Here is a 20,119-nt window from a genome sequence, read left to right as displayed (position 1 = left end):
AATATGTCTCAGAAACAGACTCAGAGAGTGAGTAATAATGCCACATTTATTACTATAAAAATAACAGAAAAGTTTATAAATGCTTTCATAGATTCTGGAGCAACACAATGCTTTGCTAGTTCTAATATAAAACTTGATTGGAAAAAATTAAAGAAACCATTAAGAGTCAGAATAGCTGACAAATCAATACATAAAATTGACCAAAAAGCAGAAACGGCTGAAATTTTTATTCAAAATTATAGGTTCATTGTTCCATCTATATATATGTTAGATTCTGGAATGGATTTTATCATAGGAAATAACTTTTTCAAGCTATATCATCTATTCATTCAAGAATTAACATATATAGTTTTAAAAGCTCCACACGATTCTTCAATAAATCAAAAATCGAAACGTATAAAAATACCAACCACTACTATAGATAAGATTCTAAATTTTAAAATATTTTCTATATTAGAGACATGTTATTTAAATTTATACTTTCAGATAAAAATTCCAAAAAATAATCTTGAAACAAAGATAGAAGAAATTCTTGATGAAATTTGTGTTGAAAATCCTTTAGATATTAAAAATACAAATAACAAATTAGTAAGTATTAAATTAAAAGACCCTACAAAAGAGATAAATGTTCCAAATAAAATTCCCTATTCCGTAAGAGATAGAAAAGAGTTCTCATTAGAATGTAGAGATCTTTTGGAAAAAGGAATTATAAGATTAAGTAAAAGTCCTCATGCGGCTCCAGCCTTTTATGTCGAAAACAATAATGAAATTAAAAGGGGAAAACGAAGAATGGTTATTAACTATAAGAAGATGAATGAAGCAACTATTGGTGATGCTCATAAACTTCCAAGAAAAGATTCTATTTTAGAAAAAATCAAAGGAGCAACTTGGTTTTCATCTCTTGATGCAAAATCAGGATATTGGCAACTTCGTTTAGACGAAGAAACAAAGAAATTAACTGCTTTTACTTGCCCAACAAAAGAATCAACAAGTGTGTTGCTCTATGAATGGAATGTATTACCATTCGGATTAAAACAAGCCCCAGGTATTTATCAAAGATTTATGGAAGAAAATCTAAAAGAGTTAAATGAATTTGTTTTAGTGTACATTGATGATATACTAGTTTTTACAAAACAAGATAAGGAAGATCATCTTCAAAAATTATTAATAGTTTTAGAAAGATGTAAAGAAAAAGGATTAGTTCTTAGCAAAAAGAAAGCAAGAATAGCAAAACAAGAAATAGAGTTTCTTGGATTGATTCTATCCACCGAAGGAAAGCTAAAACTTCAACCAAATGTTCTAGAAAAGGTAAATTTATTTCCTAATAAAATAGAAGATAGAAAACAATTACAAAGATTTTTGGGGTGTATAAATTATATCTCTGATCAAGGATTTTTAAAGAATATAACAGAATACACTAAAAGCTTATTTCCAAAAATAAGTACTAAAAAAGAATGGAAATGGGATGAAAAAGATAGTATGCAAATTCAAAGAATTAAAGAATTATGTGAAAAACTTCCAGAACTTTATATTCCAGAAGAAAATGACTACTTAATAGTAGAAACAGATGCCTCAGACATAACCTGGTCAGGATGTCTAAAAGCTAAGAAAGCTATAAAAAGCTTGGAACAAGAAAAAGAATCATTAGATTCTAAATATTCCCCAAGGGAATTACTTTGCAGGTATATTTCAGGGACATTTACTCCAACAGAACAGAGATATACCACTCATGAAAAGGAAACTCTAGCAGCAATTAAATCTCTTAAGAAATGGAAAATTGATTGACTACCCAGAGAATTTACATTAAGGACAGATTCAAGTTACCTAACAGGTTTTATACGATATAATTTAAAAGTTGATTATAATCATGGACGATTGGTAAGATGGCAATTATTTTTGTTACAATATCCAATAAAAATTGAATACATTAAGGGTGACAAAAATGTTATTGCAGATACATTAACAAGAGAATGGAATTCGTCTACAATGCATTAGATCAAGAAATTCAAAAATACGAACAAGAACTCGAAAAGTGCAAGCATTGTCAGCAAATAAGGACACAGATCCAATCCCTCAAAAAAGCCATCGAAGCAATGAAATCAACACAACAACCAAAACCATCAGAGTTCAGCCAGCTAAGCGTGGTGGACAAATCAGGTGAAGAAAAAAATTCCAGAAAATAAAACAAAATCCACCCAAGATAAAAAATATTATGTAATTTATAATGGCCCCATGAAAGGAGTATATGATGCCTGGAAAAAAGCAGCACCATTTACACATCAATCAAGGATAATTCATAAAGGAGGGTTTTTAACACTGGAAGAAGCAAAAGAATCTTTCAGGGAATATGAAGCTCTTCATCCAGAGCAAACCCTAAAAAGAGCAGATAAAGCTCCAATTCAAACCCAGAGAACAGGAATAATAAGAAACATTCCTACAAGGGCTGAAATCAAGGAAAAGAAAAGGGTCTGTAGATCAAATCTCAGAGAAACCCTTAACATAGTCCTAAATTGGACTGAAGAAAAAAGGGCAATCTTGGGATATTATCCTATTGCCAAAGAACAGCTAACAAAGCTGGTTATATTTCCAGAGGCTTCCCCATCTGACACCTATCAGTTTTTTCAGTATGGATTAATTGATACAATTTTAATTTTTAATGATTTAAAAATTATTAGTGAGTTTCCTGCAGGATTCATTGATGCAGTAAAGAGATTTAAAAATATGATTGACAACGTAAATCCAAGGGATATATCCCTAAAATTTACGAATAGTCAACCTATTTTTAATGAAGAAGAAGAATGCTTGGTTCCAGCACATCAAGTAATCTTCATGTCCGTCTTCCCAGGAAATTTTCAACCAATTGATCAAGTTCAAGATTTAACAATCTACAGTCATGAAGGAAGACTAGCCAGCACACTAGCAAGGGTCTTCGAAAGAACTCAAAAGATAACAAGAGAATCTCACACAAGAATCAATTATAAAAGCAGAAATACTTTGCTTGTGTCCAGTAAAAGGAATGAAATTAAAGAAAGAGAGATGAGACTCTTAGTAGAATTTGAATCAGCATTCTACAACTTATCTGGACTCTTAGAAAAGCTCCCCGAAGGGATAAAAAGGAATCTCTGCTATTTGATAAAAGACAGAGAAGACCACAAGTGCCAGCTATGTGTCTCAGAGTTATCTGAAGAAGGCAATAATGAAACGGAATCAACCCACATGATAAAGGAAGAAGACAATGCATCTGAAGGTCACATGATGAAAGGAGAAGACAGCACATCTGAAGCATCTCTCAACATTATTACATAGTGACGTAAGCGCTTAGGTCATAGAGCACCAACAATGTAGCTGGTGCAAGATAATAAACAATGACGTAAGCAATGACGTCATAAGAAGGGTAAGGATGGGAATTGTCCATCAGACCCAACCATTATAAATAGGTTGCTTAGGCAATTGTAAAAGGCATCAGACAATAGAAAGCAGAAGGTTAAGAGTACTCATATGCTAGGAGAGCAAGGAGGAAGCTGCCAAGGCGATTCTAAAGTCTGAAGAAGAATTCCCTTAGGAAAACCCAATTCTAAACTCCCCTCTGGAGTTAGTATCTACAATCTCCCCTCTGGAGATAAAAACATCTTATGTAAAATATTCTAAATAAAGGAAGTTTTTTCAGAAAGGTACGCCTTTATCCTAATCTCTTAGTTATGAATTATTTAGAAAGTTTAGAATTAACGGAAGAATCTGATTATTATAGATTATCTGCTTTATTAGATAATGAAAAACAGGCTGTTCTAAAAACAGAATTAAATCTCAAATCAAATGAAAATTTTAATAAACAAAATCTTTTAAAAGAAGTTTTTAATAGAAAAAATATAATATACTATGGAAAAATTCAACTTGAAGCTCCTATAAAGATAAAATCCGCCAATGGAGAACTTGAAATAGCTTTGATAAATGATGAAGAATTGAGTAAACATATTGAGAAAATTAAGGATCAACAAAAAAGATCTAAAATTGGATGGATTCATATTAGTACTATACAAGTCTTAATCAAATCTACATATATGAAAGGAATTAATTCACCAATAAGCTTAGCAATCTGTGACAAAAGAATTACTGACGACCCAATAGATCAAATAATTGGAATTGTTCATGGAAACTTGGCAAACGTAAATGTTAAATTCAATGCCCATCTTGGATATGCTATACCTTTATCAACTGAAAATCTTGGAAGATCTATAAGTTTGGCCTATAAATTCCACAGAAAGAATCTAATGGAACAAGACGATGAACCATTTTCAATTACATATGCAATAAATTATGCTCTAACAAATAGCCATCATAGTATAATATTTAAAAACAGAGAAAGAATTTATGTTGATGAATTATTTCATAAAATTGTAAAAACAGAAATACCAAAATATAAAGCTATTGAAAATCCAGTTCTATTATTAAAAGAACCATCAGGAAAATTAGTTTCATCGAATAAGAGAATCTAAAATTAATAGCCCTTTAAGTTTATCCAAGTTAAAGATTAAAGAAGAAAATTCTGAAATAAAAGAATTAACAAAAAAGGTCGAAAAATTAAATGAAACCCTAAACATTAAATTATGACAATAAATAAAGAAAAAATATATATAACTTATCAAGACAAGAAACAAAAGCTCTTTGAAAGAGAAATTCGGTTGAATTATTTACAGTTTTCTGAAATAAATCAAAGAGCATTTGAAGCTCTAAAAATAATCTATGACAAGTTAAAAAGAGAAGTCGAAGAGCTAGAAAAATTAATAGAATCTCTAGAAAATAGTGATGAATCGATGATAGAATTTGCAGAAATTCTAAGATAAATAATGAAGCATACAAGGATTGAGAAACCAGAAAATAAAATAAAAAGGAAAAGGGCGAAAAAATTAAAAAATTAAAATAAAGGAGTATAAAAGGGAATTAAATAATTTTCAGATTGAAATTAATGACCTTATAATAAAAAGGATAGAAATAAAAATAAATATAAACAAGTTGGAGTTAAACTTAAAAAATTTATAAATGTCTAGAAAACCATATTATGACTTAAAAGAATTAAAGCTGCTAAAAGAAAAAATGGAGAATGAAGTTGAAAAATTAAAAAGATATTTAGAAACAATAGAAAGTGTAGAAATAAAAGAAGTTTTTGAGGATTTAAGAAAATATATTAAAGAAAAAGACAAACAGATAAAAGATTTTATATACAATAATCCATGCAAAAAAGAATATTATAAACTAAAACAAGATTGAAAAACTATAAAAACCAGAATTATGGTCAATACTTTTGATTATGAATTATTCAAAGTCATTTTACTTTTAAAAATTGGTATCAGAGCCAAGTTAACGATTAAGGGTAACACTTTTTCTTTAAGCAACACTTTTAGTGATACACTTTTAGTGATACACTTTTAAATCAATAAAAAACAAAAATATGTAAATCTGTACCAAAACACATCTGTACACTAGATGGACCCTTCGAATATTCATCTAGAATAAAATCCGAAGAAAAAAAATTATATTTTTAAAAAAAAGACCCGAGTAAAAGCATCTTGCATGTAGCAAGCGTGATAGAGAAAAGCTGCAATATAATGGTACAATAATACGCTATAATAAATATGGCTTTAGTAACGCTAAATTTTGTAATGCCTTAAAACTATTTTCTTAGATAGTTTTAGACAACAATTTTTTATAGTGTTATTATTAAATTTAATCTTTTATTATTTTATAGCAATAAATTAAAATCGTTTTCTTTGACTATTTTAAAGAACGATTTTATAACCGTTACCATGATTTATTTTTAAACAACAATTTTTATTGTTGTTTAAAAAATTGTACAAAAGAAACACATAAAAATCATTGTCAAAATGCTACACTTTAAAATTGTTTTATTAGATGGTCTTAGACAACGATTTTTACAGTATTGCTGTTGAAGTTCAATTTTTCATTACATTATAGCAACAAAATAAAATCGTTCTTTTTGACTATTTTAAAGAACAGTTTTAAAACCATTACAAAAATTATTTATCAAACAACAATTTTAATATTATTTAAATAATTATACAAATTAAAACAAATATATAAAAATAATTATATTTATTTTATAATTTAAAATATTTATATACAATTTTTATTATAATTAATTATTTCATATAAATTGGAATTAAAATTCTGGTGGCGATGAAAAAATAATAAAAGGGTATTTGATTTAATTAGATAATTGATATTTTAAATTTAAACTATACTATATAGAATTTGATTAATATATTTATTTTATAATTTAAATTAAAAATAATTAATTGAACTTAATAATATGTTGATAAATAATATTTTTAAATATTTTTAATGGAATACATTTAATTTTAAAATTATTCTATCCTTCAATGTTATCAAAATGTCCATTTATATTTATCCTTATTCTTTTATAAAATTCTTTATTCTTAGCCCTAAATTCCTAAATTGAGTAAAAATCCTATTTCCCAAATTTCAATACCCTAACCGTATTTTATAAAATATGATTAGTATATTTATTTTATAATTTAAATTAAAAATAATTATTTGAGCTAATTAATAAATTAATAAATAAAATTTTATACGTTTTAAATCTTTATAATATTATATTTAAATCTTAAATTATTATTTTATCTTAAATATTTTATAAATTTATTATATTACTCATATAAATTTTATCCTAACACTAAATTCTCAATTAAAACCCTAATTTTACAAATTCCTAACACTAACCTAATGAAAAACGCACGCACACAGAGCAGAAGAAAGGGAAAGAAAGGAAACGGGAAGTTTGAGGGGGAGATAGAAGAGAAGAAAGAAGGAAAGAGAGACAGAGGACAAGGGAGAAGAAGAGAGGAGAAGGAACAGCGCCGTGGAGCTTGGTGCCGCTGGTGAGCTGCTGTCGCAGAGAAAAAAGGGAGAGGCGAACGTGACCCACGAAGGAGAGGGAGGAGCCGCCGTCGAGCCACGCCCCGTTGCCGTTGTTCGTGCATCGCCGTTGTCATTCGCTGAGGGTGAGACGCAAAGAGAAGATGCTGACCTGCACCATCGCGCCTCACTGCTTTCGTCGAGACTTCATCACTGTCGCACCTTATTCCCGTTGCCATCAGGGTTTGCTGCTGCTACGATTGAGAGAGCCTCCGCTGGGGGGAGCCGAATAGGGAGATGAGGTCGCCATCGATGTGGTCGCAGAAAGGGAGAAACAGATGCGCATAAGAGAGTGACGCAGCAGAGGAGGAGTCGTTCCTCTGCCGCTGCTGTTACCGGAAATCTTGGTTGCTGCCGTCATTCATGGTAAGTTAGTCGTGTCCTAGTTACCAGAACTACTATCTCTGAACCCTATTTAATTTGTAACAATCCTGTATTTGTTTCTGATGTTCCTAGCTCTATTGCGTTTTTGGAATCGTCATAGCTGAAGCTTGTCACCGGAAAAGACAAGCTGCTGCGCCATCCCCTTCGTTCTAACACCGAACCTCCCGTTTTGTAACCCTGTAACGCTTCCACTCTTGTTCTATTTAGCATTTTGTTTCCCTGTTATATTCTAATTTTAATTACGGTAGTCAATGTCTTTGTTTTAGCACTGCTATGTTCTGCCAGAAATGTTGAAATGGTTGCTGCGAGTGTGATCATAGTTGTGATCATAGTTGGTGCCACTATCTCTGTCCAGATTACATTGGAATTATTGCTGCTGCTGCCACGAATTGGGGATAAAGGGGCTTTTTGCGTTAAATTATGCGATTGCTTCATCGAGGTAGAGGGTTTAACTTAAACTATTTTAATTTAAGAATGCCTACAAGATTTATTGAATAATTGCAAATAGGTTTAATAGCTGTGAGTAATTGATTAATTATATGAATGTTGAATTGCGGCTGAAATTATGATTGGAATGATTGAGATTTGGATTGGGACTTTGATTGAATTCGTTAATTTTGTGAAATTGAATTGTGAATTGTTTGATGAGAGATTATTTTGATTTATGTATTTTGATGGATCAAATTGAAATTGTTGCTGTTGAGCTGGTTTACTGTAACGGACTTAGTTGGTGATTAATTGAAACTGGGTTTAAGGAATAATTGGAAGACTGAAGCTTGAAATGTTGAACCAATTGCTGAAAATCTGATTTTTTAAATTAAAAGATAACTTTGGAAGTAAACTAGTTATTCAACAATAATCGAAATGATATGAGAGTAAAGGCAACTATGATAAAAGTTGTTGTTGGGATTCAATTTTGAGAAGTTTGAATTAACTAGAGAATTGGTTATGATTTCTCAAAGTTAAATTGCAAAATTTGATTTTCTGCATTACTTTTAAACGAAGTCAGAAACTTTGAAAAGCTATAACTAATTCTGTGATTATCGGAATTGCATGGGACCAAGTCTGGATTAAACTTGGGAATGTGTGGAGCTGAACTGGAAAATTGAGGATTTTTCGTTAAATAGAAAATTTATGGCAAATTTTTAAAGTTAAGTCATTAAATCTGTCCTGTAGCAGAAGAGTTCAAACAGGGCAGCAACTTGTTTCTCTTGCTGCGATTCCTATGAATTGAGTTTTGGAGTGAAACCAATTTTGTTTTAAAATTTGATTGACTTGGTTAATTGCTCTAAAACTTTAGAATTTTAGGAGTTAAGGATGGGGAGTTGTGAATTTTTGAAAGTTAATGATTAAGGCTGGAAAGAATCAATTTTCAACAAGTTATGCATCAGCTTCCAATGCTTGTAATTCTTAGCATTGAATAGAAATTGGGTTGCAACCAAGACACTTTTTGCTTGATAAATTAGGAGTCTCCAAACCAAACTTTAGCCTAATTGAAGTTTTGTAGTAAAAGTTATATAAATTGAAAGATACTAAGCTTGTTGGTTTCTAAAACTTGTTGCTTGTAAAAGTTATATAAGTGATCTTCACATTAGAATTTGCACTAAAAATTGTGATAAACTGAAATAAAAGACTTGATCATGTAGGTCGTTAGTTGTATGAAACAATGATGTTAAGTGCCTTGTAAGATTTTTTTCCCTCTTCTTCCTCTAGAAGATTCTTAATTTTTATCTTGATTTACTAAAGGCTAACAAAATTCCATCATATAAAGCAATTTTCTTTGCTTCTTAATCTTGTCTTTAGATGAAGACCATTCAAAATGATACTTAATTGGATATTTTGTAATGGTGTTATTTTGCATGCCCACTTCATTTCTTCTTATTTTGCTGTTTTATTCAAACATATGAGTTTTCTGCATTTTGCTGAATGCTGTTATATACTTCAGTCCATGAGGCTTATTCTAAAGTATTGAAGACCGCTATTGTGGATCATCATGATGTATGATCTGTAGCTAAGATTTTGTCATTTCATTGTCTTTTTTTTTTCATCTAATTCCATTTTGTCTTTGTTAATAAGTATAGCCTTACTACGATATCATACTATTGCAGGCAGTATGGATAGTAGTCTCCTGTTAAAGCTTCCTTTTAGCATTATATTTGAGTATCTTCAAGTTAGCTTCACTCCACTGTAATTTCTTTGTATTAATTTCATGTAAAAATGTAGCGCAATCTGTTATGTGGTGTATATAGTTTCTTTCTCTCTTGGTGTTTGCCAGCAATAATTTGTTTATTTGTTTATTTTTCATTTCCATGGGTTCATCAGATTGCTAGAGCCACTTGTTATTTTTTAGCTTAACTATAAGAGCTTAATAATTATATATCTTGGCACAAATTGATCATTGATAAATATGTTTTTTATTTTGTAGATGTTGCAAATAATTTCAAAGCCAATGAAGGATATTGGCCCACGTGCAATGTTCTATCTGGCTGTTGCAGTATCTGACTTTTATGTTCCTTGGAAGGACATGGTAGAAAATTGATATGATGGTTCTTTCCATGAAAGTTTCATCCCTTATTAACTTCAATTTTGGTTTGAATGATTTTGTAATATGTTAAGATACAAGAATATTAACCATGTCAATTTTAACATCTGAGCTAGAGTTAGTTATTATTTAGAGAATTAGCATACAGATAATACTATGCATAACTTAATTAGTCCTGCTTAGGTTGTAAAAACTGAAAAGTATAAGCAGGAAAACATTTGTTGTATTTTGAAAAATGGTGATGATATAAGTACAAGACCTAGACTAGTGTGTATGTTATTTTGCAATGATGATATAATATGATTGTGGATCTTAGTAATTTGATTCTAATAGTTTAGATTATTTATTGACACTAAATTAAAAAAAAGTTGGAACTAATTTTATTAATGAGAAAATTATTATAATTAAAGAATTATATATTACAAAAAACCGTTGTCAAAAGTCACATAAGGTAATGGTGTTAAAATCGTTGTCAAAGACGATTACAAAATGGTAATGGTATTAAAACCGTTGTCAAAAAACAACACTAATGGTAACGCTTTAAAACCGTTGTCTTACACGACTACAAAATGGCAATGGTATTAAAACCGTTCCAAAAAATGACACCAAGAGCAACGTTTTAAAATCGTTGGCTTTGTGAATAATAAAACTACAACAATTTAAAATCGTTGCCTATCCAGTTATGGTTTTAAACCGTTGGATCATGAAAGAGAACGGTTTAAAACCGTTGCTTATCGAGTAACGGTTTGAAACTGTTGTTTAAAATTTTATTTCAAAACCGTTGTCTATGCTAGTAACTTTGACAACGATTTTTTTCTTACTGTTGCCTTAGGTAAAAAACCATTGTCTTTGAGCATTGGCAACGGCCGCATATACCACAGGTCAAAAACCGTTGCCAAAGCGTTGCCTAAAGTTTTAGAAACAGTTTTTCAATCTACAGCAATGGTTTTTTACCGTTGCAAAAACCCTTATTTGTTGTAGTGATATCATATAAGTAATAGTCTTCCACAACATTAAAAAGTGTCAGAATTTTGTATTGAGTAGTGGCCATTCCACTTTTTTATTTTAATATGGAGAGGAGTTTGGTGTGATACCGTTTTATAGAGAATATGAGTGCTTTATCTATATGTGGTGTCAGAGGTAAAGAAATCGGACGGAAGAATTTAGTGGTATAAGAATTTAGATGGTCTGATTAAAGGGCATAATTCGAATCGTCTGATTTGTGCAGTTTCAGCCACGTGTCGCACATTTTTTGTCCTCCAGAGCGGTACCTCCTTATACCAACATGCTTCTCGGAACCTCAACTCACTCCCTCCGAGTCACTTTTATAGTGAACACCAACATCAATCTCTTTTCTCTCTTCTTCTTCTTCAGCTTCTAAAGAAACAAGAATATAAAGATGTTGATTGTTTTGAATTTTATATTATACATTATCTCAGCCATCCTGATTATATAAGTTTAATTTTTTAATTTTTTATATTTTAGATTTATTATTATTATTATTATTAGAAATTTAGAATTATATATTTAAATGAAATAAATATTTATGTTATAGAATTATTATTATTATTATTGTTAGAAAGTGAATTTAAAAACATGTAGGTTAAGAAATTGTGATTATCATTAGAACTTAAAAATTTATTGTTATATATAAATGTAGTTGATTACTGAACTTTTTAATTAATGATAATATTTAAATTAATGTAATGTGATAGATTAATAAAAATATATGTTTAAAATTTTTTATAATAATTTTAGAAATTATACTTAATTATTATGTTTAAGTTGTATAATTTTTGGAAATGGTTTGGAAAATTTTGAGTAAACTAGGTAGAATTTTTTGTAATAATTTTTTGTTTGTGGTTCGATTTTTAATTGACATAAATATGTTAGTGTAGTTGAGGGTTTAATGAAGTGAAATTTTATTAGTTAAATAAGAATTGAATTTATTTATTAGTTATTATTAGTAGTAAAGTAGTTTGTTGTTCGTAACTAAATAAATAAATAGTTATGTAATTCAATGTTTAGTTGAGAATAGAATGAGTAAAATATGTATAATAATAATATCATAATTTTTTATATTTTAAAAAGCATTCGAAATAATTTATAGAGTTGTTAATTAAATTTAGCAGTTAAGTTAATTACTCGGGGATTTAATAAATTGGATTAAGTAAAATCATTTATCTGAATTGGATTTAGTAAAATTATATATCATAGTTTTGTGATTTCAATTATTATGTCCTGTTTTGTTAATTGTGGAAATTGTTTAATAATGATAGTTAATTAATTGGTAGGTTAGATTAGTCATACATGGTAATTACTAAATTAGTTAATTAACAAAAAGTTTAGCATGGGTTTAATAAATTAGTTGCCCTAGTTAGATAATTATTATCTTTTAGTAGTAAATTAGTAATTGTTAATGATTTGACTAATAATCTGATATGTTTTTATAGAGTTCACGGTATTTGATACGTGATCACCCATTCTTTCCGGATCAGTACAATGATAGGGTTGAGGAGCACTTACGATTTACCGATTTTTTGCATGTTTCCCAAATTGGAGTAGTTCAATGTCAGAAAGCACTGGTAAATACTCTAGTCGAAAGGTGGCATCCGAACACACATAACTTTCGCTTTCTTGTTGGTGAATGTGCTGTGACACTATAAGATGCTATTATTCTTAGTCTTCCAACAGACGGTTTTCCAGTCACAAGGATGACTATGAGTAGTTTTGAAGTCTTAGAGGCGGAGTGTTTGCAGCAATTCGGGGTTGCATCAGGAAATTCGGATTGTAGAGCAAGCTGCATAAAACGGATGTGTCCCTCAGTCCCACATTGCCTACATCGCCTAGGACGACGTAGCATTCGCGTGTCCATCTCGTTCAAGAAGCACATCATCCTTGGACGACCTTTGTTAACTCGTCTCAGGTACGGTTTCGGTACGAATCGAGGCCCGTTGTAAGCAGGCAATATAGTAGGATTCCCCAGTGGCCTAAACCTGGCTCGGTAAACCCGTCAAACTTGGTCCATCTTATACACATCATGAATATACACTTGCGAATCTATTCGTTGATTTGCACAACATGCAAACACATGTCGACAAGGAATTTAGTTCACCTGGAACTCACCGCAGTCACATTGTTGTCGACGGAGGTCGACTGCATACTCCATTCTACTTGGCATCTCACGCACTTCAAATACCTCATTCTGCCTGTCGAAGCAATTCATCTGGATGTTTCTTGATGCAAGTTGATTTGCATGCAATTTGGAGGTCACAAGCTCAGAAAAAACATGGCCAACATTAATCCGAGCCTCCGCCTCGGCTCTTTTTCAAGCGAACAACTCGTTGAGTCTGTAGAAAGTTGCTTTGACAAATGCAGTGATCGGAAGATTGCGTGCCCCCTTCAAGACTGAGTTGATGCATTCCACGAGGTTCGTCGTCATGTGACCCCATCGGTAACCACCATCGAATGCCAATGTATACTGTTCGTGGGGGAATCGGTTTAGCCAGTTAGTGTAAGCCTCACCCCTTCTCGTTAACGTTGGTAACGTAGTTCGTACTCGCGGACCGTCATCGAATATCCCACGCAATAAGAAAGGACAAATTAAAAAAAACAATACCACTAATAATAATTGAACAGTACCCTGTTAATAATGAACTTCAAATTACACAAAGTTACCTATATTGACGACAAGTTTTGTAGGTACGGTGCTTTGAACTTTCTCAAAAAAGTCGATTCTATATGCCTGATGCAAAACATGTGGAAAGCTCTGGGAGGCGACCAAGCTCTGTTTCTGCGGGTCACAGCTGCATTGATGGATTCGTGTCGGTCAGAGATCAGTCCCACACCATCCGAGTCACTACATGTTATCGCAAGTTACTCAGAAAAAGTGCCACGTATCAGAAGTCTCTCCCTCCACAATAGCAAATGCAATTGGGACGATATTGTTGTTACCATCCTATGAAACTGCAAACAACAGACAACCCTTATACTTTTCGTACAAGTGAGTCCCATCTACTTGGACAACTGGTTTACAATGTCTGAATGCTCTAATACGGGGGGTAATAACTCCAGAAGACTCGATGCAATACCCGAATATCAGTAACCAAGTTATTGCCTTGATATGCAAGCATAGTCTCAAAATGGACAACTACTGATGGCTTCTTATGACACATGACCTTAAATCATATAGGCAAAGTTTCGTATGATGCTTCTCAACCTCCAAATATTTTTTCACTGACTTTTTATTAGCCAACCATACTTTTCGATAACTGATGGTGTAATTGAACTTCGACTGCACTTTCGCAATAACTGATTTCACCTTTATTGAGGGGTCAGCCTCAACCAATGACTTTATTGCTTCTGCAATTCTGTTCGAATCCAGCTTCGAATGATCCTGAGAAATGGTTGCTTTGGTGCAAGTGTGACTACCATTGTACTTCCTTATAACCCAACAGTACTTTCTGCTGATCATGCTAACCCTGATAAGCCAATCATAACCTGACCCATACTGCGTACACTTGGCAAAAAATGTCAGCGACTCTGACTCATACACCCGGTAGTCTACACTTTTTCGGATAGTATAATCTTTCATCGCCATAATAACAGCTTCTTTGGAACTGAATTCCATTTCCACGGCAAATTCACCATCTGCGACAACAGGAATTTCTGCCACGACGACAGCCGTAGCATAAATATTTAATACACAAATATTTAATAAGTGCAATTAAAAATAAATCAATACTCACTACATCAATCTTAATATAATTAATAAACACTAATTAAAAGCATAAGCATATAAACAAATACTAATTAATAAACACTAATTAAAAGCATAAGCATATAAACAAATACTAATTAATAAACACTAATTAATATTTAGCTTAATCAATAACTAAGTACAAATAATATTATTAACGAAACAAACACACAAAGAAATGCTAATTACGTATATTATCACATGTCACGTAATTATTTAGTCACATCGATCAATATAAATTATTATAAAATTCTAATCCTTTGTATATATATATAGGTAATTACGTACCTGCATTCATATACTCCGGAAACTCTGTAGTATGCATGGCTTTCAAGTCCAAAACTCGCATAAAAGACGGCTCCTCAAACGGATATTCGTTTGTTAGTGCATTTGCCAAGTCCGTCACAGTTGGTGCCATAGTGCCATCACTTTGGTCTTCATCTCCGTCTGGACCAACAACTTCGTAATTGCTTTCAAACTCTTTCTCACTGTCACTGTTATAATCTTTTCGTTTAATATTTTGGTCGGCTTTAGACTGTTCGAATTCAACATACACCTCAATGAACGATATCTGAGTGCGACTTTCAATGTACATTGAAAACATCTCTTGCATGCTCGCTTCATCAGTTACATATTTCGTTTGAAATTGAACGAATCCACCAAATATTGGTAGGGGATACCTATATAAAATACATGATATTCTTCTAGACAATCCATATTCTATCTTCTCACAAATCACACATTTTAGTTCCTCGAATGAGATTGAGAATGGAATAACAATATCTAATGGATTTTCACAAATAAATTTTACTCTTCAACTGTTTGTAACAAAATCTGACCGAAATAATATACTTTGAGTAAGACTCTATCATCTATTTTTCTCACTCACATGAATAAACTTCACATTTAAATTATTTTCCTTCGTTCGAAAGAACATAGAAAGATAAATGGAAGTGCTGAGGGAAAAAGACGATAAATTGAATCGCTCTAATCAGTCCAATACGAACTACCCACACTTATATAATATTAAAAAAATATATTATAATCAACTTAGATCCAGCGATTACTTTTAATTTATTCAAAAAAAATATTTATTAATCAAATTCAGACGGTCCAATTTGATTTTCAAAAAAAAACTAATTAGACGATTTAATTAATTTCATTCTTAAAATATAAATTTTTTTTCCTCGTAACTCGAACCATCCGATTTGGTTATCCAAATTTCTTTCATCAAAAACTGTCCCACATCTATATATAACACTTTTATATTTCATATCAAGACATAATACACATATAGCTGACATATCTAAAATAATGAGCCTGGCCTTTCAGTAGTGGCAAGTGGCAATATATAATTAATTGAATAAAAATATCAATAAGTGGGATAATTCATAATTGGTTATTATTTATTAGCTTGCTCAAACAAAACTTTAACATCGTTGTGGAATAAAAAATGGAATAAATCTACTGACAAGTATTTTAAAGGTACTCTTTAAAGATATTATAAATAAATGTTTAAATAAAAAAATTAATTAATTCTAAATTTCAAATACATTGAATATATTAGAAAAGTTAAAATATTTATTCACTTAAACAAATACTATTTTATTACTAGATCTAAATATTAAAACTTAGGTACAATTATTTTTATACAAAATTAATAAGTTAAAATTATTAAATAATATAATATATTTAACTAAAATATTATTTGACAATTATTAATTAAGTATCGACTTTACCTATATCTCTATCAAATCTAAATATTTATCCTTCACATCCGTAGAAAATAAATATTGGCTGCTATATACGCGGAGAGTGTTTTTCCTGGGCAGTTGATGACTTTATGTATGGCAAGTTTCACGTGTTAGACACTATCTGTAGAGAGAAATTCACTCGAGTACTGGATCTCAGAGTTTGATTTATCCGTTTTGTTAAAAATTTAAATATTTTTGAAAAAATACTGATTATTTTTTTATTTGTAAATAATTTTATATTATATTATTCGATTCTTGATTATTTTAATAATCAATATCCTAATAAAAATTTAAATATGTATATATATATAATGTTTAAAATATAATAAGATTAGATTATTAAAAAATAGTATGATAAGATTAATTAAGGAGTTAATTTTGTTGTCATTTTCTTAAAATTATTTTTTACTCTAAAATTTAATTTAATTTTAAAAATGTTCATTTTTTACAAAATTCGAAATTTATAATTTAAAATAATTAAAATTTAAAAAAATTGATCGACATTGACTTATAAATAAAAAGGCGATTCCCTGGAATTACTAAGAAAAATATTACAAATCATGCACGTGGTCCACATGGAATTTCGTTTCTTCGATAAGTATCATAGAAGTAGAAGTGTAGAACTAAGAAACAAGGGAATGGTCCACCTACTTCACCAAATAAAAAGTACAAACAAGTTCCAATCTCGAGAATAATGTTCACCTACTCCTCACTAAAATTAAAAAGAGAACAGAAAAAAATTTTGAAAACTAATATTATACAGTTAATTAATATCGTAGCTGATACTAATATTAAAAATTTTTAAAAATAAGAATATTTAAAATTTGAATAGAAAAAGTTAAGATAAATATTTTTTATTAATATTAATCAATATTTTAAAATTAATATTTTATTTTTATATTATTAAATTTAAAATTTAAAATTTATTAAATATTAATAAAAAATTAATAAATTTGATTCATTATATAATATTAGTTTTGAAAAATCATTTTAAATTTCAACTCAATAAAAATAATCTTTAATAAGTTTTATATAAGATTAACCGAATAATTTATTATAATGTTGCTGACAATATTAATGCATTACTCTTTAAAAAAACTTGTAAAAATATAATAACAAATAGAAGAAATATAGTAAATTAATAAAATATTTATATAATATGTATAATAAAAATATAAAAATATTTAATTTAGTATAATACTAAATATTTATTATCTTTGGTACTAAATAATTATTTTAAATAATATAAATATATTATATTTAAAAAATTAATAATATTTTATTTTAAATATTTATTTTTTAATTTATATTGAGTAAAATAAATAGTCATATATATTATTCAAATACACTATTGAAGCAGTATTGGTAACATTAACAAGTACTCGACATCCTCTATTATTGGTCCACGAAATCATTACACAGCGTGGGTAGTAGTGATGATTATCGTTATAAGAAGAGCAACTATCTTTCACTCTTAGCACTACCAAAACCACGTGAACGCCACTATAGTTACCATCATGGCTTCCATCTCAACCCCTCTCTCTTTCCTGTCCACCACCGCCAATGTCTCCGCAGCCACTTCCTCATCCTTTACTCTCTTTCCACTTCAACCCAAGAGACACCGCTACCCTAAATCAAAACGCCACATTTCCAAAGTGTCATGCAATAATGGCGGTGATGACAACGTTATTTCAAAAGGAAACAGGAGGGATGTCCTGATTGGCCTTGGAGGCCTTGGCGCCGCTGCTTCTTTCACCTACAACCCTTTCGCCGTGGCTAATCCGGTGGTTACCGATCAGAATTCTTGCGGGCGGCCTAACCTACCGGCAGGTGCAAAACCCATCCCTTGCTGCCCCCCAAAAGCAACAAATATCAGCGACTTTGTGTTCCCGAGTAACCAGCCGTTAAGGGTTAGAAAACCGGCTCATCTGGTTACCGGTGACGAACTAGCCAAGTACAAGGAAGCTATTAGGCTGATGAGAGCCCTCCCTGACGATGATCCTCGCAGCTTCACGCAACAAGCCAACATCCATTGCGCTTATTGCCATGACTCCTATGCCTTGGATTCTACTCTTCCCCCACAAGTCAAAGTCCACTTCAACTGGCTTTTCGCTCCTTTCCATCGCTGGTACCTTTATTTCTACGAGAAAATCCTGGGCAGCTTGATCAACGACCCCACCTTCGCTCTTCCCTTCTGGAACTGGGATCATTCCGACGGCATGGACATCCCTGCCATCTTCACCGACAGAAGATCGTCGCTCTTCGATGCTAAGAGGAATGCCAACCATCAGCCACCTGTTCTCGTTGACTTGGACTGGAACAGGAGGGGCGTTGACACTAGCGGTGAAGTGGACAAGAATTATGCCAAGGTTTACAAGTGTATTGCCGATGTGAAGGGGCCAGCGTGCTTCTTTGGCTCATCTTTCCAAGCTGGAGGTGGTGTCTCTTCAGCTGCTGGCTCTTTGGAGACTCTCCACAACACGTGTCATTCATGGACCGGTGATCCAACGGATCCCAATGGTGAGGACATGGGGTCCTTCTATTCTTCCGGAAGAGATCCGATCTTCTACTGCCACCATTCCAACGTGGACCGCCTCTGGACTATATGGAAGGAAAAGTTTGGTGGAGTTGATTTAAGCGATAAAGATTATTTGAAGTCAAGTTTTCTGTTCTATGATGAGAATAAGAACCTTGTACGAGTCAGGTCCGAACAATGCCTTGACCAGAGTAAGCTCGGGTATAAATACATGGATGTTCCCATTCTATGGAAGAATGCGAAGCCAAAACCCGCCACCAACAAAGCTCAAAGGGCAGCACTGGCTCCCACGCCGCTGAACCCTCCGAACCTGCCCTTGGTGTTGAACTCCATTACGAGCTTTGCTGTGAAGAGGCAGTTTAAGTCGAGGAGGAAGGAGGAGAAGGCGGAGAGAGAGGAGAGTCTGGTGTTTGATGTTGCGTTTGATAAGAGCAAAGATGTCAAGTTTGATGTGTTGGTGTTTTGGAAGGGAGATCCGATGCAGGCCACACCCAAGGACAGGGAATTCGCTGGAAGCTTTGTGAATGTTTCCCATGCTCCAAATGCCAAGGACACAACGGTAAAATACATCATTGGGATAACGGATTTGTTGGATGATTTGGAAGCTGATGATGAAGATAATGTTGAGGTAACATTGGTTCCACAATATGGTGTTGTGCCTGTTACAATAAATAACGCCTACGTAAGTTACGATGAATGTTCATTCAAAAAATAACAAATCTTACTACCCACACTCCTCGTTTAATTTTCTGCTTATGCTTCCTCCTACGTATCCCTTCAATAATATTATTATTGGTGACTTTATCTCTATCTCAGTCATTTGTACAAGTTCACCAATAATAAAACGTGTGTCTGTTTTCTTTGCTTTCGAGAATTTTTGTTGCTTTCACAATATGTAGTGAATTGTTGATGAGGATGATGTTTTAGAATAATATTTGAAGTTAATTAGTAACAAAGCTTCCTAATCAGCTTGAGAAAACAAGTACCAGTGAGAAATATATTAACTGCATTTGCCACTTTTTTAGCATGATATACTTTAAAAAAATGTGATGTATTACTTAAATTAATTTATATATATTTGTATATAAAAATATATATTATTTAATTTATTTTTAATATACATTTTAGATTGTTATATATTTGAAGAAACTTTGTTGCACTCATAAGTAAAAGTGTCAAGGGGGTACTCATTC

General features: G+C 31.6%; 1 protein-coding gene and 1 long non-coding RNA gene across 2 annotated transcripts; both read left to right on the top strand.

Annotated features, from left to right (window-relative positions):
- Positions 1–6,719: 6,719 nt before the first annotated feature.
- Positions 6,720–10,196, top strand: LOC112791432 (uncharacterized). Its single transcript, XR_003197218.3, has 4 exons — positions 6,720–7,317; positions 7,408–7,514; positions 7,602–7,774; positions 9,761–10,196. It is a non-coding gene; the product is annotated as an uncharacterized lncRNA (long non-coding RNA).
- A 7,561-nt stretch (positions 10,197–17,757) lies between these two features.
- Positions 17,758–19,882, top strand: LOC112791431 (polyphenol oxidase A1, chloroplastic). The gene has a single exon (XM_025834268.3). The coding sequence runs from the start codon at positions 17,908–17,910 to the stop codon at positions 19,639–19,641; it is 1,734 nt and encodes a 577-aa protein (XP_025690053.1). The 5' UTR covers positions 17,758–17,907; the 3' UTR covers positions 19,642–19,882.
- The last annotated feature ends 237 nt before the right edge of the window (positions 19,883–20,119 follow it).

The sequence above is a fragment of the Arachis hypogaea genome, chromosome 3 (assembly GCF_003086295.3).
Source record: "Arachis hypogaea cultivar Tifrunner chromosome 3, arahy.Tifrunner.gnm2.J5K5, whole genome shotgun sequence".
Lineage (NCBI taxonomy): Eukaryota > Viridiplantae > Streptophyta > Magnoliopsida > Fabales > Fabaceae > Arachis > Arachis hypogaea.
Note: the sequence above shows the minus strand (reverse complement) of the source record. Positions and strands in the feature narration are given on the sequence as shown.

Bases quoted from the DNA above. Each gene is read 5' to 3' on its own strand.
- LOC112791431 (XM_025834268.3), top strand. From the start codon at position 17,908: ATGGCTTCCATCTCAACCCCTCTCTCTTTCCTGTCCACCACCGCCAAT.